The sequence below is a fragment of the Gekko japonicus genome, unplaced genomic scaffold, assembly GCF_001447785.1.
Source record: "Gekko japonicus isolate JY-2015 unplaced genomic scaffold, Gekko_japonicus_V1.1 scaffold2616, whole genome shotgun sequence".
Lineage (NCBI taxonomy): Eukaryota > Metazoa > Chordata > Lepidosauria > Squamata > Gekkonidae > Gekko > Gekko japonicus.
The window spans coordinates 165087-186275 of record NW_015172086.1 but is presented as its reverse complement, the minus strand read 5'-3'; the positions used below and the strand labels follow the sequence as shown (position 1 = coordinate 186275).

The 21189-nt window shown below is 45.5% G+C and overlaps 1 protein-coding gene across 1 annotated transcript in view; it reads left to right on the top strand.

Moving 5' to 3' along the window:
* LOC107118545 (metabotropic glutamate receptor 4) overlaps window positions 1-21189 on the top strand; it is a gene marked incomplete at its 3' end in the record, with an annotated part of 113080 nt that overhangs the window by 57540 nt on the left and 34351 nt on the right. Inside the window, exons 3-5 of the mRNA XM_015420906.1 lie at window positions 493-693; window positions 7003-7139; window positions 9948-10883. Of these exons, the coding sequence (XP_015276392.1) occupies window positions 493-693; window positions 7003-7139; window positions 9948-10883 (1274 nt within the window). The remainder of the gene's footprint in view (window positions 1-492; window positions 694-7002; window positions 7140-9947; window positions 10884-21189) is intronic.

Below are 21189 nucleotides of genomic sequence, written 5' to 3'. Positions count from 1 at the left end.
ATATGGAGCAGAGGTCCATCAGTGGCTATTAGCCACAAGGTATAGATAGGCTAATAGGGGCTCTGGGGCAAGTGATGCTCTGTCTTCTTGGTGCTTGGGGGGGTCAACAGTGGGAGGGCTTCTAATGTCCTGGCCCCATTGCTGGACATCCTGATGGCACTGGTATTTCTGGCCACTGTGTGACACAGAGTGTTGGACTGGATGGGCCTTTGGTCTGATCCAACATTGGCGTCTCTTTTGTTCTTATGTTCTTATCCAGAGCAGTCTGTCACCAGAAAACAGGGGGCTCAGTTGTTCAATGAAGGTCAGTTGCTGACTTGCAAGAGGGACAGAAAGCTTTCTAAATGTCACCCTGACAGTGGTATAATTTTGAAATTTTGAAGAAATTGAAATCTTACAGTCAGTATGATAAAGTAGATAACCCTGGCTAGGACTACAACTTCCATCAGAAACATGTTACAGAACCTGGCACTGTGTCTTTTTTTGTTGCAGATCGTGAGCGGATTGGCCAGGACTCTGCCTATGAGCAGGAGGGGAAGGTGCAGTTTGTCATCGATGCTGTCTATGCCATGGGCCATGCACTGCACAACATGCACAAGAACTTGTGCTCTGGAAAGGTTGGCCTCTGCCCCAAGATGGACCCAGTAGATGGTGCAGAGCTGCTCAAGTACATCCGCAGCGTCAATTTCTCAGGTCTGTCCAAGTGGGTGGGATTGTCCTCAAGGCTAGATAACAGTTTCCACAGGGAGGATTACGCAGTCATAGTGTGTCATTGGAGCCCCATGGAGGTCCATCCTCTACCAGGTTAAATGAATAAACCTGAATTTAATGTAATTGCTCATTTCTTCTCCCCATCTCTGAGAGGAAATATCTCAGACTTCGCTGGACCTTCTGAATAAACCAATCCATGCACAAAATTGGAATTACAAATACATTTTTGTGTGATTTAAATAATACATAGTTGACTAGGCACCCATGATTCTCTAGCCCTGCCCAGAGAGGACCTGGACAAGCCAGAACCAAACTAGCCACAATCCCCTTTTTAATATTGTACATTTCCATGCTCCCCTTCCATTTTTGCTCCTTTTTAGCAGACTATATTCCCTCTCCCCTGATTAGTGATTCTTTAACATCTTCTAGAAACTCATCATTTCCTCACATTATATCTCTTTAATATACATTTTCTGTTCCTTCTTTCTTATTACATCTATTTATCTCCCCTCTGCAATCTCCTCACAATCTGTCTCTCTTATTTATTCCTTCCCTATCATGTTGTTTGATTTTCTTGCTTTCTTCTGTTATTGGGATTTATTTATGCAATTCGTTTGAATTTGTTTTAAGATAAACTTTTTTGGGGGAAACAGCAAAAAGCCTTGGTTTGAGGCGACTTGCTAAATAAATCACTGTAATTAAAGATTTTGTAATACTTCTCATCTGATCACATCCCTCTCTGGATAAATACATTCTGTTGGCATTTAAACCTTTCTATAGTATGCCAGATCAGTCCTTTGTAGTCTGCCAATGGGGTTTATTATCTTAGCTGGCCTGACTTTAAAATGGTTTGTGCTTTAGGATACCTCTTAGTACTGATTTGATTTTTTTTTTCATCTTATGAACTTCGCTCCCTTCAGTTTTATTATGGTGTGGATATATTCTAGGTGTTTTGCTATGTAGAGAGACTTCAATTGACCATTTCTTGGAAAATCCATGAAAAATGGCAAGGGTGCAACTTTGTGAGATGTGACCTCACTATGGTCGAATCTGCATTTGCATTTTTAAATCAGTTTCGTGCTGCTGTGATGCCATCTTTCTCTATGCTTGTTTGAATGTTGTTTGGAGAAGATTCTTTTAAAGCAGTGCAGAGGTGCAATGACAGTGGAGCTGCCACGAAAGGGCAGTAAACATATGCAGATGTGCAAAAGTATGCTAGCACTGTTGAGGTGTGAAAATGACACCAAATGTAGACAGCTTTTTAAAAGACGGTGTCAGAAGGCTAGATTTTGTTGCTGTAGAGAAGCCCACTGAGATCAAACTGCAGATAGTCTAGCACTGTGATATGAAGGTTGTACAAGTGACAAACACAAGAAACATATCAGAGAGCTCTATGGGATGCCTGTGTCCGATTTTCCAGCTGTTGCTTATACATTCCAAGTCCCACTCATATATGGGCAAGTTTTGGAAAGAGCTATCAAGATCCAGAATGTTAAAATCCTACCGGGGGTCTCTTCCTACTTCCCATCTTCTCATTCAGTGAGGGAAATATAGGCCCCTGTTTTCTGGGTGGGTGGGATTGTCCTCAAGGCTATCCAAGTGGGTGGGATTGTCCTCAAGGCTAGATAACTTTAACTCTGTTCTCCTTCGGAGGAGGATAAATACAGGAGAGGGAAGGGAAAGCCAGTTTGTTTCATGCCATCAATTTTAGAAAGATTCCAGCACACTTTGAGTCTATTTGGTGCAGTCCTAAGAATAGCGTAACCCTGTTTGCATTGCTTTTGTGTGTGTGTGTGTGCCTGCCAGCCCAGGCAGAGGGACAGAGAACTCTCTAACACAGCCTAAGGGGGAGGGGACAAATTAAGCTGTCCCCAATGTCTGCCCACTCATTTCTGGGCACTGAGCAGCTGGTGCAAATGCCTGACCAGGTACTGATTGCTGTTAAGAGCCGTGTCCTGCTCCCCACTCCCTCTCCCTCCCAGGCTGCATCCCTCAGCAGTCCTCTGTGACTGTCCCCTGTGCACATGAGTGGCAGGGATGTCAATGCTAATAATTCTCTGTGTACATCAAGTGTAATGAGTTGTCTGCAAGGCATTCACAACTGGAATGGGGAAAGGCAGCTGTCCTGCCTCTCAGCTTGCCTTTAAACCTGCCTGGGTCTGCCTGTGGCTGCTGCTGGTGTTGTGGGGAGCAGGTCAGCCTAACAGAGCATGGAGAGAGCAGCTGGCCTCCTCTTCTCCTCACTCAGGACTGCCTGCCACTGACTGTGGACCGTAGATGTTGGCAGAGAGGTCTCTGCTGAGCACAACCTCTGATCCTTTGCCTGAAACTGTGCAGGGGATTAAACAATGCAGATCTGTGTTCCATCCTGCAGCTGCTGGCCAGGCTTACTGTCAGGATTGTTACAGGGAGGTCCTTGAGCATATTCAAAAGGTAGGACTTCCATCTTTTAAAACCGTAGTTGTGCTTTTAGCAGTAGCTTGTTCTGCATAGGACTTTAACTCCCTGTGCTAAAAAGCTTCACTTACTGATCCCTGAAGGCCACATCTCTTTTTAGAATCACAGAATCATAAAGTGTTAGAGCTGGAAGGGACCTTGCAGGTCATCTAGTCCAACCCCCTGCACTCTGCAGGAACACAGCTTTAACGTGGTGTGTGTGTGTGGGGGGGGAGGCAGTTAAAATGGTGGCAACCTTAGCAGCACAGGCCTGTGGTGTGTGTGTGTGTGGGGGGGAGGCAGTTAAAAAGGGTGGCAACCTTAGCAGCACAGGCCTCCATAACTTTTGATCCACCAAAGGTATCCCCAAGCCTATCAGGTGCTTGATGCCCTTTCCTCCTCTTTTGGCAACGGCAGGCAGGCAGGAAACATAGGTAGTTTAAGAACATAATAAGACCCATGCTGGATCAGACCAAGGTTCCATTTAGCTATCTTGGCTCATAGCTGTCAACAGACCTAATCACATGAATTTGTCTAATCCATCTTAAAAGTCATCTGAAGTTAATGGCAGCAGCAAATGCAATGGTTAAGTGTTGCCTGAAAAAAGGGTTTTCTTTTGTCTGCCCTGAATCTACTGCCTGTAGGGTTGCCAGTCTCCAGGTGGTGGCTTTGGATCTCCTGGGCTTACAACCAGTCTCCAGCAATCAATTCCCCTGGAAATGGCTGCTTTGGAGTATAGACTCTGTGGCATTATACCCCACTGAGGTCTCTCCCCTACTCAAACCCCGCCCTCCCCAGGGTGATCCCCCAGAATGACCAAGTATTTCTCAACACAGAAATGGCAGCCTTAACTACCTGTCAATTGAATCTGGTGGCCCAGTGTTCTAGTACAGGGGTCTCCAACCTTTTTGAGCCTGCAAGCACCTTTGGAATTCTCACACAGTGTGGTGAGCACAGGCACAAAATGGGTGCAGCAAGGAGCAGAGACAGCTATAAAATGGCTGCCTTGGCTTACCTTCAGTGACACAGAGAAGAACCTTTTACTGTGGTGGCAACTGCTGCCAAAGCAATATTTTAAAAAATCTGCACAGTCAATCAAGTCTCCAATGACCAATCAGAAGTCTTGGCAGAAAGTGCCCACCCACTTTCTAAAAACACTCAGTGGGCATCAGAAAAGATGTCAGAAGGTGCTATGATACCAAAGTACACCACACTGGGCATCCCCATTCTAGTGTTATGGGGGAGGGTTTCAAGCCCTGCGATACTTCCTCAGCAGTTTAGCTATTACATTCCTGGAGGGCTGTTGAAAATAGCTGGTATTTGACTTGATGTGTCACAGATTGTCCAGGGCCGATATATATTTTCACACATAAGTCACATGACGTACCTTAGCTAAGGTCATTACCTTTTTTTCTGGATTTGCTTCTCTGTCTCAAGTGTCCTGCCATAAAGACATTTATAGACAATGCTTTCCTTATCATTTGATCTTCATGGTGGAAGGGCTGTGGCCCTGTGATTGAACATCTGCTTTCAGAAGGTCCCAGGTCCAATCCCTGGCATCTTCAGTTAAAAAGATCAAGTAGGACAGCTAGACTTGACTCTAGTTAGCACCTTAGAGATCATCAAGATTTTGGGGGTATAAACTTTCTAGAGTCAAAACTCCTTTCATCAGATATCAAAGGATCAGGTAACAGGTGATGTGGAAGACCTCTGCCTGAGATCCTGGAGAGCCGCTGCCAGTCTGAGTAGACAATACTGACCTTGATGCACCATTCAGTGTAAGTTAGTTTCATGTGCATCCCTCAGCTGTTATTTTGTTATCTCAGGGCTGCTACAGATAGGACCAGAAAAAGGTAGCAACCTTAAGCTTAAGGGCCAGCCTAAACATGACAGAAGAAGAACAGTTGTTTTGTACCCCATTTTTCTCTACCCTAAGGAGCCTCAAAGCAGCTTACAATCACCTTCCCTTCCCCACAACAGCCACCTTGTGAGGTAGGTGGGGCTGAGAGACTTCTGTGAGAACTGTGACTGGCCCAGCAAGCTTCATGTGGAGGAGTGGGGAATCAAACACAGCTCTCCAGACTGCTACTCTTAACCACTATACCATTTATTAAAGATGATTTTAAAACGCTGTGAAGACCCAGTCCTAATCAGCCCCACGCTGACCTGATCTCTTTGAAGGAAAGGCAGGATCAAAATGGGAGAGAGGGGGGAGGGGAGGGAGAGAGGGAGGGAGGGAGGGAGGGAGGACTGAATAATGCTTTCCCAGGTCTGTGGGAAGAGCACCTGGCCTCCTGGATGCCCACTGTGGGGTGGGAAAGGGAGGTTCAGTCATACACAGAGGAGAACCAAAAAGTGACACAGCAGCATCAGTCTCAGGCCCTGCTCTGTGCTCAGCCTGCCTCCAGCCTTGCAACTTTCATGAAATGCACGTTTTCCTGGCTCTATATAAATGTGTTGTTATTTTCCATTGCAAGCACTGTGGTTGAATACTGAGCAGGAATTACCGCTCTTGGTGAATGAATGATGCAGCATTATGATGTAGTGTCAGCATGTATGGACTCATTGCTCAAGTGGTTTCAGAATGCATCTGCTTGGACATCCAGCAGAGGTATAACAATATGCAGGCAGATTAGGAGGGAGAGGGAAGGAGGGCTGCCTAGTGTCTTTTGGAGCTGATTGGGCGAATGAGAAGGGAAAGTCCTTCTCTCTGTCCCTTTTGTAGTTTGTCCCTAATACCTTATGTAAGCCTGCCATGAACCTCTTTTTCCTTTGTTCTGCTGCCTAAAAGAAACTTCACCAAGTTCACACGGTTGGTGCCTAAAATTTTAACTGTTACAATTTAAGTTTAGATTTATGATCACTGTATCTGATGTCTCTCGTTTTGTATGCAGAGATCTGTGTGTGCTCTTCATACATGTCACCAAAAAGCCCATTTCAGCCCTTCTCACCTATTATGTGCCACTTATGAATGTTAACGTCAGAGAGAATGTGGGGTGTGTGAATATATACTGTAGCCAAAGTAGGTTTTAATATTGGGTTTTGGAGCTGAATTAATATAAGGACCATTCAGGCCTCATGCTCACCAATGGTTTTTCTCTTCTTAGACTGAACAGCACCTAACCTGGTGGGCTTCTGGTCTCTAGCTCAGCACAAATATTTAATTCTATGTATTATCACAACAGTTAGGAGGATCAATGCTTGCAATACAGGAATGTAAGATCAAAGCTCGTTTTTGTTTTTGTTTTGCTTGCTCATGGCAAAGAAATAACAGTATCAGAAATTGTGGACTAGATTCTCACTGCAGTACAGCTAACCCAATTCAGTTGCTCAGCAGTTGCCATTTTGCATTCAATAGAGGGGAAGCCATCTGACATGCAGATCTGGCCCTGTTTCTTTAATGGAAACGTTTGTGTATACAGCAGCTGAGTCTCTTTCTTTCTCTGCCTTTGTCTATTCCCCCTAAAACAAACTGGAAGGGTGAGTTCAGTGTCCCACGTGGGCAATTCTGCAAGGCTAGTTTACTCACCCAACTTCAGTTACTGAGAAGCTGCATTTACTGGTCACATAAAGTAGGCACTGAACAACTTTGCCCCATTGGGGTATGATTCAGTTAAGCATGTTTAAGTCTTGTTGATTTTAGTAGGAGAGTTTTTAAATACCTGGTCTTCGATGCTTAACCACTGAAATCAGTAGGACTTAACATTGGCTTACGACTGCATTCAGGTTTCCCACTGATTCTATACAAGAGAGAGAGGGAGAAAGAGAACGAGAGAACTTCCTTGGAAGATCAGACACACAGCCCAAGCCAGCAGTGCTTTTCTTTCTCCAACAAAAATGCTTTCTGCCTTACAGGAATTGCTGGGACCCCTGTGACGTTCAACGAGAATGGAGATGCCCCAGGCCGCTATGACATCTATCAGTACCAGATCAAGAATGCCACACCTGAGTACAAAGTTATTGGGCACTGGGCTGATCACTTGAATTTAAAAGTAAGCAAGCTCTTATCCAGAATCTAGGTTTGCCTAGAGTCTCTGGGGAGACCAAACTTGAAGCTCCTGTGCTTTCATTAAGAAACATAGCTGGACCTGCTTGGGGCTCCAGTACCAGTAGTGAGTATCCCACTCAAAATGGAATAGGTTTTGACTTAACCTGTTTGTACACAAGCACTGTAAAGATCATACAGGGTGATAATTAAAAACAAAAGCATTTTGACACAGAGAGTACTCCATCGTTCCATGTTATACCTCTGAGGATGCCAGTCACAGCTGCTGGCAAAACGTCAGGTCCTACAATGCCAAGACCACAGCCATACAGCCTGGAAAATCTACAACTAAAAACATTTTGCACTGGTTGCCCCCTGATCCTGTTTAGTACAGTGGTAACATATGTAGGCCAGAACTGGGGGCTCTAGAGAAATTAAAAAACAAACCACTTTTACAGTGCTTTACTTGGCAAGTTGATGCTTATGTTATTACCTTTGTTCACAAAGGGACTTAAGAGCACCATATCAAGGGAAGAGAATTAAGAACATATTTAACACTCTCAATGAATGTAATTAAAAGTGCTGAACCATGGCTGGGCTTTCTCTAACCATTTTACAAAGTTGAATTTTGAAAGCAAAATTTGAAAATATTTGCCCTTCAAAACTCTAATCTCAACTCTGAAACGTTATACAATTCTGAATTTTCCATAATTTCATTATTATTAATGGATGTTAACAGAGTTCAGTGCAACTCAGAACAACAAAAAAGTAGCCATTCACGAGAGAGAGAGAGAGAGAGAGAGAGAGAGAGAGAAACATGGGATAATACTAGGGTTGCCAACTCCTGATTAGGAAATACCTGGAGATTTTGGGGTGGAGCCTGTGGACGGCAGTGTTTGGGGAGGAGAGGGACCTCAACAAGGTATAATTCCATAGAATCCACCCTCAAGCAGCTTTTTTCTCCAGGGAAACAATCTATATAGTCTGAAGATCAGTTGTAATTCTGGGAGGTCTCCAGGCCCCACCGGTAGGTTGACAACCCTAGGCAATATCTGTCTCTCAGTTTGTAATAACAGTGTAGGGGTGTGAATAACAGATAGACTAGGCTGTTAGACATAACAATGGCATGATTAGACTATTTAGGTTGCGGTCACACGAGCCAGAAAAAATGGGGGGGGGGGAGGGATGCTATTTCTTCAGAAAAAATGGGGGGGAGGGGAAGTGAGGCTATTTCTTCCAGAGGAATTTGACCCGCAGTTGCACGATCACATCTCCCTTTGAAGCTGCAGGCACAGTCCGTCAGTGTGTGATCAGACGCAACTGCGGGTGAGTCTTTTTTTGGATGTGCCATTTTTTCCCCATGCACTTAAATGAGGGATCGATGAATTGCACCTCCACACCAAGGGCTCCCTATGGAGTTTGCAATGATGCACATACAGTGAAGGGGGGGGAAACAATGGCACAGAGTTGGGATGGCCTGATCAGACCCTCCTGATGCCACGAGAGCGCGCTGGAGCGATCAGACACGGGAAAGTCCGTCCGTGGCCCTTCGCAACCCATTTACTACTGGATTTTCCCCAGTATCTTTTAACTCTGCTTCTGTGGCAGAGCAGAACGGGTTGCCGATGGCTGTGGGGCGCTTCCCAGATGTTGTTGTCTGATCGTGCCCTTTAAATCTGCCCGGCATTCGCACCTTTGTTGGGTCTAATTGTGTATATGTTCGCAGCCTTATTGTAGGTATTTATTTAGAATACTTCTATCCCATATTTCCAAAATCTTCCCAAGGCAACCAGAAAAGGGAAACAAAATAAATGCGGTTAATTTAAAACAAAGACATTCCAGATACTAAAATGATCAGCAATGAAAACAACAATCAATAAAAATCAGCAGCACAACATAAATATTGACAGCAGGCAGGCTGTAAAGAGTGGGGTACAAATACCAAAAGGGGGGGGGGTTTGTTTCAAAGCCGAAGAGCCAGCGCTGTCCGAAGACGTTTCCGTGGTCATGTGGCCGGCATGACTAAACACCAAGGCGCAGGGAACGCTGTTACCTTCCCACCGAAGTGGTACCTATTTATCTACTTGCAATTTCTTGCTTTCGAACTGCTAGGTTGGCAGGAGCTGGAACTAGAGATGGGAGCTCACTCCATCATGCGGCACCCGGGTCTCAAACTGCTGAACTACTGACCTTCCACAGCCTGCAGTTCAGCGTCTTAACCACTTGAGCCACCGCAGCCTAAAACCCAATAAAATAGACTCCAGAACAGCATGCAGGAGAGGGCATTCTTCATTCAGGGAGCATGCCCATCTCTGGCCAGTGCTCATCTCCCTGTGGGTAAGGTCCCTGAGAACAAGACTTGCGACAATCCTCTTAGGAGGTGGGTTCCTGCTAATCAAGTCCGTGTAGTTTAGTGAGGTCACTTTGGGAGTAAAGCTCATTAGCAGGAGCTCTTGCAAAGAATATTGCAGAGTAGAGAGAGACTACATTAAAATGAGCAGGGGTGCTGCAGAGCTGAAGGAGGGAGAGACTAAGGGAGCAAGCCTAAGCTGGTCTAGTCTGAAGTCCCATTTTATTTAGTGGGGACTAAATAAAATTATCTAGGACTGAGGCCTAAGTCACCAAGGGCCACTGCTAAAATGAACAGAGCAGTGCCAGCGTGATTGGGAAGTGTCTGAGTGTCTGAGTTAGAAGTGTCTGAGTTAGAAGCCAGCATTCTATCAAAGTCTGTGGGACATGCTGGTCTGATCCAGCCCTTGATTCTACTGTGCCGAGATCATATCTGCTAATAAAATTCTTTCTGTTTCTACTGCAGATGGAGCGCCTGCATTGGCCTGGAGGAGGCAACCAGGTGCCCACCTCAATCTGCAGCCAGCCATGCAAGCCAGGAGAAAGGAAGAAACTGGTGAAAGGTATCCCATGCTGCTGGCATTGTGAGCGCTGTGACGGATACCAGTATCAGTACGATGAGTTCCACTGCAAGGTGTGCCGCTTCAATGAGCGGCCCAATGAGAACCACACAGGGTGCATCCCCATTCCCATTGTCAAGCTAGAATGGGGCTCCCCTTGGGCCGTGGTGCCAGTTTTCATTGCCATTGTAGGCATCATCGCCACTCTCTTTGTTGTGGTGACCTTTGTGCGCTATAATGACACGCCCATCGTCAAGGCCTCGGGGCGAGAGCTCAGCTACGTGCTGCTGACGGGCATCTTCCTCTGTTATGCCACCACCTTTCTGATGATTGCTGGGCCTGACATGGGCACCTGCTCCCTGCGGCGTGTCTTCTTGGGGCTGGGCATGAGCATCAGCTATGCTGCCTTGCTGACTAAAACCAACCGCATCTATCGCATCTTTGAACAGGGCAAAAAGTCGGTCAGCGCCCCTCGCTTCATCAGTCCTGCTTCCCAATTGGTCATCACCTTCAGCCTCATCTCCCTGCAGCTCGTGGGGGTCTGCATCTGGTTCATTGTGGATCCCTCACACTCCATCATCGACTATGAGGACCAGCGGACTACAGACCCCCGTTTTGCCCGGGGAGTCCTCAAGTGTGACATTTCAGACCTGTCCCTCATCTGTTTGCTTGGGTACAGCATGCTGCTCATGGTGACCTGCACTGTGTATGCTATAAAGACCCGGGGGGTTCCTGAGACCTTTAATGAAGCCAAGCCCATTGGGTTCACCATGTACACCACCTGCATCGTCTGGTTAGCCTTCATTCCCATCTTCTTCGGGACATCACAGTCAGCAGAGAAGGTAATGGAGATGGAGCGTGGGGAAAAGGGAGTGGAAATGACTGGCATGTCTACATTTGTTTCCAAGGTACACATGTGATGAAATATCTCTGGTTTGTGAGAAAATGCAGTCCATATAACCCTGCATCTGACATAGTGACTCGCTGATATTATGATGCAGTAGATACTGTTGAATTTTCCTGATTTTTCTGTGCTGTTTTCGGTTTTTTTGCACTCTATTTTTTTCCTCCTCTGCAGTCTTCTTTTGCAATTTCCCCCTCTTCTTTTTTATTGTTCTCACTTTCTTTCCATTGCTATTTTATTGCAGAAGCATCTATCTTTTTGTCCTCATGCTCTCCTGTCATATTGAAAGCAGGCACTGTAGGCACTGGCAGCAAATGGAGATGTGTCCTAGAGAACTATCACCCATAGGCAGGATCCACTTCTGTGACTGCAGTGTACAAATAAGGGATTTCATATTCAGTATGGAATGCAATATCCTGATAATCTTAACTTTCACTGTTTTAACAAAATCATGTTTCTGGTCCTCATGGTTCAGAGATCAACAGGAAAATGCATCATTACTGCTTGGCATTTCTAAAAAGCCAGAGAGGGACAGAGGGAGTTAAGTGATCTGATAGGGGAGCTTCAGTGTTTTGCATAATTGCTTACCCCTCAGGCTATCAAAAGCAGAATAAATCATAAAAGATAAGCAAATGTATGCAAATTTGACCTATATTTGGCTACTCTGAGTGAAGAATTTGGATTACCTTTTCCACTGAGCACACAGAAACAGCTCCATAAAGAGAGAGAAGCTTGCTTTTGCTTTTAAATCCAATACTGACAGAACATTCTGCACCTCTTTCTAAATCCTGAAGTTCCTGAAGTCTTGATGGGACACATAGATCTTGGAGTTATCTTTCTATCTTATGTTTCCTAAGCAATCTCAGTTTTGAACGTTCCTGCTCTCATTTCTGAAGGTGCAGAGGATCATGCATCTTGATGGAACAAGTTGGCTGCTTTCCCAAACTCCCCTGCCTTTTGAGGCTTTACTGTTAGTAGCAGGAGCCACAAAAACATGTACAGTGAGCTGTGGCAGAATCATCTAAAAGCATCATAAATGCAAATGTGCAGACTTGCCCATTATGTTAGCACCATCATTACTGTGATAACTGGCAAACAATGGTGTGGGAGCAAGCATGGCCTTAATATAGTTGCAGTGTTGAATTAGTGGGGTCTGTGGAAAACGAGACCAGACCATGTGGACAAGCCCTTATAAGTGGAAATAGTCTAGCCTAATGTTTGAAAAAACACTGCTAGCCACTGCCACTATCCACCACTGTTAGGCCACTACAGTAGCAACATGTTGCTTTATTGTCATTTGTAGAGAAACCGAGAGATAACCCAGGGCAATTCTCTTGAGGCCACTACAGTAGCAACATGTTGCTTTAAAAGCATTGTCATTTGTAGAGAAACAGAGAGATAACCCAGGGCAATTCCCTTGGGTGATGATAGGGTTGCCAGGTCTGGGTTGGAAAATACCTGGAGACTTTGGGGGTTGATCCAGGAGAAGGTGGGGTTTGGGGAGGGGAGGGGCCTCAGCAGGGTACAATGCCCTAGACACCACCCTTCAAAGTAGCCATTTTCTCCAGAGGAGCTGATATCTGTCAGCTGAAGATCAGTTGTGAAAGCGGGAGATCTCCAGGCCCCACCTGGAGGCTGGCAACCCTGGGTGATGAGTTTGTAAGCCCAGGAGTATTCCTAGCTGGCATTTAGCAAACCTGATCACAGATCAGAGGTGAGTTGTGAATATACATCTATTTCCCAAAACTGGAAAACTCCAAAAAGAACAATGAAACAAACTGTATTGCTCTTTTGTGCCTATCATGTGTTAAACATGCTGAACACATCAAACTGTCGTATACTGGGTCAGACCATTGTTCTGTCAAGGTATTGTCTATTCTGACTGACAGCAGCTCTTCAAAGTCTCAGGCAGAGGTGCGTCACATCATCTACTACTTTAGCCTTTTAACTAGAGATGCCAGAGATTAAGCCTGGGTCCTTCTCCATGCAAAGCTGATTTGCTGATCCACATCCTCTGCCTGCTGTTCAGTTAAAGAACTGGCCACCAAACATACCCATTTCCTGCAGTTCCCTGAGTGGCTTAGCTTATTTTCTCCTTATTGCCCTTCAGCCCAGTGCTTTTGAAATCATTAAGTATGCAGTCACTTTCAGAATGAATCAGATGTCAATTCGATCTTGCTTGATACCTTCTCTTTTCTACATGACACCCTTACGGCACATGTGTTTCAAAGTAATGAGAATGCAATGCTTGTTTAATGTGGGGTAAAAGTGATTTTAGGAGCAAAGGCATATTAGTGCCTCCGGTGGGAAATCCAAACTGCATCCTCGCGTACAGTTCTCCTGCACAGGCCTGATGGGAATGAATGAGACATCTACAAGAGCACTACCATTCTTTTGCATTGATCTGTAATTTCGATGCTTCTGGCAGAGAAGAACCTTCTGGTGGATGTTGCTCCAGGTCAAAGATGCCAGTCTCCCACTCTGCTATCCTAAATGGCACCGTATATCCACTACTAGAGGCTGCGGGGAAGGGCCACCCTGGCAGGTGAAGGCAGCACAGGGCAAGTGGAAATCAAAGCAACACAAATTGGAATACTTTTGCAAGGCAAATGCATTGAGAGAACAGTCCATAGTAGATGCAATCCAGAATAGGCATAGTAAAAAAAACAACAACAATCAACCACAATTTTAAATTATGACTCTCTCTTCTAAAAAGGGTACAGTCCTTCCTGAATATCACTTGGATGTAAATTTGTATACCAATTGCTGGGGGCAGCAGCAGGGAGAGTCCTTGGTCTCTGTGCCCCTGCTTTGGAGCATCTGCTTGGCCACTGTGGGAAACAGGATGCTGGACTAGATCGGTCCCTGGGGTCCTTTTGTATTTCCCTGTGTTCCTTATTTTAGTTTTCTGTTCCAAGTTATTGATGGATGTGTTCAACAGTACTTTACACAGGCCAGAAACCTGCAGTAACCCTGTTGCTACATCGCCCCTGGCAAAACGTGTACAACTATTTTCTGTGTAACGCAATCCTTTTAGCTAATTGGTTTTCTTTCATTTAGATATCAAATCTTGCTTTTGAATCCTGTAATAGTATCAGACTAAAAACCCTGTGGCAAGAAGTTCCACACATTATATTGTGTCACAGATATGTCATGTTGGTTTTATGATTGCTGCCTTTTCATTTCATTAAGATTTCCCTGTGGTGAGTAGCAGTTCACTACTCACTTTTTCTAAACTAGACTAGAGCATTTTTTGAAATGAAACTTGTCTAATTGTGGTTTCTCAGGGCACAAATACATAGAAGTTTATACATTTGTAGGACTCTTAGGCAAGACAAAATAATGCATGGTGAATGTTAGACTAATTGCTGTAAGGTCTTGGAATTTGATCATGAGTGACGAGACCCTGGAGTTCTGACAATGAATTGGGTTTGAGGTCTAGGTCTTGGTTAGCCTTGATTCTGTCTCTGTATTCTTGAAATTAGCCATAGCAAGCAAAGTGTCGGGTCAGGAACTGAAGCCTCAGGAAATGTAGCCACCTTCTCCTGTAGTCTGTTCACACATTACAGTGAATGCACGTACTACCTACATGTACATGTATACATCTGTTTGTAAGAAAGAGCCAATGCACATTGACTTTACAAATGAAACAGGATATTAGTACCTGAATTCATGTGGTTGTGCACAGAGGTCATTTCGGGGGGGGGATCGCAGTTCTCCCGGGTGAGGTGCAGGGGGCGGGGCACACGACGAAGCCCCGCCCCTTCTTCCGGCCGCCCCCTTCTTCCAGCCTCATTCTGTTGCAGAAGGAGGAAGAAGCAGGAGGGTAAGTTGGCGTCCTCCCCCTCTGCCTGGCCGAGGCCACTCCACGTGGCCTCCGCAAGGACTCCCAGCCCCATCCAGGAGCTTCCCCGAGGTAGCTGTGTTAGTCTGTTGCTGCAAAATAGTCCAAGAGTTCAAATAGCACCTTTAAGACTAACAAATAGCACCTTTAAGACTAACCTTTAAGACTAAGACTGAGTGGTGGGTGTGGCCTTATGACACACTTCCAGTGATGTCAGGGGTGTGTGGCCTCATGACACACTTCCGGTGATGTCAGGGTGTGTGGCATATGCTAATTAGTTATGCTAATGAGTTCCCCTAGCTCTTTTTCTACGAAACGACCCCTGGTTGTGCATGTGATGAATGTAACATGAGAATGTAACATGAGCCCCAAATATGGGGAGGGCATTTTAAAAATTGAATTTATACATTTACATATAGAGAAAAATCCATTGCACAGTGTACACAGATGGTACGGGCATTCACTGGGACTGTGCAACAGGGCTTCTGTATCACTGTGGTGGCCAATGTTCCCTCTAAGCCGCGGAGTCTTGTGAGCAAAAATTCCACTTTGTGAGCGACTGGCATCAAAGTTGTGAGCGAGCGACTTGGCTACTGCATAAATTAGTTTACTCTGGAGCCTTCCTTCATGAGCTAAGACAAAAATGTGTGAGCCGGAGGCTAAAATACTGTGAGCTAGCTCACACTAACTCAGCTTAGAGGGAACACTGGTGGTGGCTCATTAGAAGAGGGAGCTGCTGGACTGCCCTCTATTCTACCTGAGTGCTACCAATGTAGCCAGCCAGGCCTCCTAGATAAATAACTATGAAAAAGGAACAGTAGGGTCCCACCTTGCCCTGGCTCTGACAATAAACTCTGGCCTGGTTCTTGTTGCTTATATGACAAGAAGACCAAATTGCTCTGGACTGTCCCTACTGTTGGGTGGCAGGATGCCAACTGACCTTACCAGCTACAGCCATACAAGTCTCTCCTTCATCCTCCATGATGACAACAGAAAGCCAGGACAACCCCCTTGCATCACTGGCCAGGCCATGCTCTGTTGGGATGGCACCACCCTGTCCTTGCTTGGTCAGGAGTGAGGCTGGCCTGGCAGCACCCACCTGATCCACAGCGCAATCAGGATGGGCTCATAGAGAAAAAGGTCTGCAGGCATGCTGCAGGGATGTCTCCTGATGAAAGAAGCAACATAGCAGGCTTCTAGTGGGGCTGGGGCTGCAAGTGGTGGGTGGGGCTGGCCTCTGGAGTAAGAGGCAGCCCTGCAGACAGGTGCTGGGGAAAGGCATCTGGCAAAATGCCAGATGGATGGGGATGGGAGGAACCTGGCCAGGCCAATGAGAGTTTTCCTCCAATCCCCATTCATTCCTGGTTGCATAGGTGGAGTGGAAATTGCCAACAGGGTGGTTATTCAAAGAGGGCCCAGAAGCAGGCCAAGGGTGTGGTAGCTGATCCTGCTCTGAACACTGAGGAGTGGAGGTCTACAGAGAGGAGGAGGACCCTCTCTTCTTCTCATTAGGGGTAAGAGTAGGCATGATGGAGGGGCAAGTGGTGGGCCAGGAGCAGGAGGACCCCTGCACACACCCACTGCCCCACCCAGTTCTTGCTATCCCTACAAACCAGCAGCCCTGATCTAGAAGGCTATACAAGGGAACCTGAATTTCATTTTCTTGTGTCCCCAAAACTGCTTAATATCTGTTTTTCCTGCTCAGTTTATTTGCATTCTGTCACCATCTTGCTTCAGCGAAGCCCTCCCCGCCCCCAGCATTCTGGTTAATTAGTTAGGATTGCAGTAAACTGTGTGGAAAAGCAGCCTCTTCTTTCCCTGCTGTGTGCATAAAAAGAGATCACCAGCCTCCAGAGCCACCCGGCACCATTCATCTGCACTACGCTCATTTAGTTCTGAGGATTCCTTCTACACATTCTGGCCGTGCTTGTGTCAGCCCAGAAAATCTGGGCAAGAGAGACAAGGAAGAGCTTCTGCTTTTTCACTGAACTGTGTAGTTCCTCATTTGATTACTGTGTTGCTGGGATTTTAATTAACACCTGGGTGTTTGGGCAACAATGAGTTCCTGTGACAGATTCGGGTGCAGCAAGAGAGATGGTGCATCGTGCAGCGGTGAGGCTAGCAAGCAAAATAATTCCATCATTCTGGTCACAAGCTCTCCAGGGCCTTGTCTTCAGTGGCAGATCAGGTTGTGCTAGAACGTGACCCGGAGGAATCGCATTAGTTAATCCAATGTTAAACACTACTTGGCAGGCAGTGGAGGAGGGAGCACATTAGGCTTGATTCACAGCTGGTGTAGATCAGCATAAAGCCAGAGATTGTGAGGCCTCCTTGGGCCTTGTTGAGAATCTGTCCCTTCATGCTCTTTTAGCAACACAAGGAAAAGCATTTTGGGGGGCCCTGAACATCTTTGACCTAATGTCTCTTGACATCTGTATAAATCCATTGTAAATACAGGTTTATTAAGGACAGTGTATGAATAGCCCATCAGTTATGGATGCTGCAGACGCTCTGTTTTCACTACAGAAGCTCTGTTTTTACTATCAGAGTTTGCATGAGGTTCCTATGGCAATCTGTTTTGGGTAAAGGTGGCAGAGCACCCATTCCTAGTGTTTCAGTGGCCCTTTTATTATAATTTTCTGCAGCAGCTACAATGGAGTGCACATATTCTCTTGTTAAAACAGTGACATTTCCCCAGTATTTTTAAAATGATATCGTTTAATTTTCTGTGGAAAGGTTGGGAAGCTTTCTTCCGTTTTGCTGTTTATTCACCGTAGCTGCCATCCCAGGGACAGATCGCTCAGAATTTTAACCCAGTTAAAATTCTTACCACATTTTCCAGTAACTCTGTGCCTCCTTCAGTGGTGGCAGCAGTAAGTACAGACCAGTAGCCTTCCCAGGGGTAGCCAACCTCCAGGAGGCACCTCAAGTTCTCCCACCATTACAATTTATCTCCAAATGACCAAGATCAGTTCCTCTGGAGAAAATGGCTGCTTTGGAGGGTGGACCCTATGGCATTAATATTCTGCTGAGGTCCCTCCCTCCCTCACACCCCACCCTCACCAGGCACTACCCCCAAAATCTCCAGGTATTTCCCAACCCAGAGCCGGCAACCCTAGACCCTCCACTGTTCTGCCTCCTTTCTTCATACATGCTCACAGTCTAGGGTCGTGTTCAGACAGGTCTTTACATCCGACCCAGGCACGAATGCCTGGCGGATTTAAAGGGAACGATCAGACAGCAACATCTGGGAAAGGTGCTGCTTCTGTGATCAGCCCGTTTTGCCCCACCAGGGAGCCGTACTTAAAAGATACCACTGAAAGTCTGGTGCTGTTGCTTTCCGACGGGCCAATGGCAGACTTTCCTCCGTCTGATCATTCCAGCATGCAATCAGCCCATCGGGATGGTCTGCTCCAGACCATCCCGAACAGCCACCATTTTAAAAAATATCTAAGCGATGTGCACATAAATGCATAAATAGCCACAGATCTCCACTCAAGCGTTCAGGACAATTTCATGTTAATCAATGGCCCGTTAAATTAATGAACCTCGTTAATTGAAACTGGACCTCGAGGGAGGACAACGTAGGTCTTTCCCCAAGCAGAGTAGTTCCTCCACTGACCCAGATCTCCAGGGCAGGGGGGATGGTTAGTCGTCGCCAGTGTTAAGTATTGGACTTGAGGCAGCTCTTTTCAAAAGTGATTTCTTTATTCAGCTCAAAACACAGCAACAAGACTCATAGAATAATGCAAATTTATACATGTTGAACTAGGGAAAACCACACCCCCTAGCACAGTAATGACCAATTACAGTTGAGAGCTTAGAACCAATGGGATTCATTCCCGCTGAAGTTCAGAGTCTTTCCAGATTGGTCTGTTACGCAACAGTGACCAATCTGACTGTAGGGTTTAGAATACCTGAGAGTCAATGGAGCTTGTGCCTGAAGCTCTGGTGTAGGTTACATAGCATAACACATAAGCAAATACATAACACTTAGGACTCGTTTCATCCAACCCTGGCTGTCTGCATCAGAACAGAAACTGAAAGAAGAATTTGGGTATGTTTGGACTCTCTTGTTGATCGCTCCATGGGGAGGCATAGGGATTTCGGCTACGTGTCCCTCAGGCAGTGCTTTAACCATGCAATTCCGCACATGTGCAGAAAACCAAACACGCAGCGAAGCACATATGTGCATGCGTAATGGAATTAGAAACCCCCCCCCCAACTGCGAGGCTCCTTCAGGGGGATGCCGTCTAGATAATCCACAGTGGAGTCAGCATGCGGTAAGGCGATTCACAGGGGGGAGCTGTCTGGTCATGCAACACCGGATAAAAAAGACCGGGATAAAATTTGAGCTGGGCCAATGGTGGGATTAGCTGCCCATCTGAATGCACCCTATGTCTGCAACAACCTCCTGCATGTGTGTGTGCATGACCAGGAGCCACTGGTGGTCTTGTACCTGGTACTCACAAAGCCTGGCGCAAGCCCTTGTTCTGGCTTCATGACTGTGCAGAAGTCCTCTAAAATGAGTTGACAAAGATTGAGAAAATGCCTGTGTGTATGTCTAAGGCTCCTGTGCAGTTCTCAATCTTTCCATGTGTCCCCATGACCTTCACTTCTACTCCCTCTCACCCCTTCTATATTTCCATAAACCTGTCCAAAACCTCCAAATGTGGAATATGTATTTAGCAAAATCTGTTCTATCAGCAGTATCTACGCCTTATCGTTGCAGCATCCTAACCTGAATACAAATCAAAACAAAGGATAGAAAAGGTCCTCAGTGTACACAGAACATTTTTATTGTGACTTCTCTTTCAGGGCACTAGCTAGAGTGACTTTGGATATTCCAATCAAGCAGCAACTCAAAAGGTGTGTTTGGCTTATGCCTCCCCTTTCTCATACCTCCTGTATAAACTGCAAAACTGAAGAAAGCACATGTCCCCTGCTGTGATGTGCAGATTCCAGAAATATATATAAATTGTGTATCCTCTCCAGGAAATATTTGTGAGTTCCTGTTTTGTGGATTACACAAGCATGAAAAGACAGCTGAAACCCATAGCTGTTCCATAGCATTTTGCTGTCTCAAATAGCTGTCCCGTACAATCCAAGAGATGAGCCCTAGGGTGTACTTTTTGCATTGCACATACTATTTAATTAATGTCCCTAAAACCATTGTTGCCCTAAGTAGTCAGTTGGGTTGCTTCTCTAGTCAGTCTAGCCCTACTGAAGCATCTATGACCACCCGTGTTGCTGATCCTCAGTTCCAAGAGTGCCCATTGGTTACTAAAGTCACTGAACTGAAATCCTTTCTAGGATCTAAGAAGATTGTAAAACAGAAGTAGGGTTTACTCTTTAACTTTGTGATGCATGTATCATAAGCTTCTGCTTGAAGGAACAGAATGAAGCAGTCTCGATTGCTCTGCATGCGTGTATGTGTGTTTCCCTGGGTTTCTCTTATCCTTTAGGAGTGTCATTTTGTGAGCAGTGTGGGTGAGACACAATCTCCAAAAAGAAAAATAGAGTCTGATATAGTAATTATCTGTTTCTCTGTGGTATCTATAGTATCTCTGTCTCTCTTCTATATTGTCTGTGTGACATTTAACGATCTGATGTTTTCAGAAGTGCTTTGCACTAAATATGCCCCTGGTGTGTTCAGCTTTCATGGAGGCATCTGCAGCTCTGGGAAATCTCAGCCAATAGAATTCATGCCATTCAGAGAGTGAAGTGATCAGTTAAAGAGATGCTGTGTTCAGGTCTGTCTTGGAGGCACTTCAGGCCGGGTGCTCTTTGCCTGTCATCCTAGGTGTGTGGCAGGAACTTGACATTACAGCAGCTGTTTCACACATTACAAGTTAGTAAATACTGATTTACCATTGTGTGTATACACAAGATTTGCATGTATTCTCTGTATTCTAGCATACATACTGTGTAATTCTAAGCAGAGATGTACCCTTTTAAGCCTGTTGAAACCAATGGGTTTAGAAGGGTGTAACTCTGTCTCAGATGGCCCTGCAGTTGTGTGAAGCAGTGAGGTAAATGTACACATTCAGAGATATTCTTTTTCATGTGTTCCAAGTCCAGTCTTCTAGCATTAAATATAGGTTCTGGGTCTGAACCCTGGCTCAGAGGAAGCTGAAATCCTTCTTCCTAAGAAAATGCAGTGAGAAAAATGCTTTTTCCTTCAGATGGGTCTACCCCCTACTTTGGAAAAACAGAACTCTGTCTTATCAAGATGATATCTTGTTAGGTGTGGATATTACCTCAAATCTTTGTAAGTGGCTTCAGCTGCTGATCAGTCTTGTGGTTCAGAGGCAAACCTGGTGCTAAACTGCGGTCGTCTACTCAGAATGGCCTGGAAAATGTAAATAAATGTGAGCCTTTAGCAGACTTTCCATTTTGA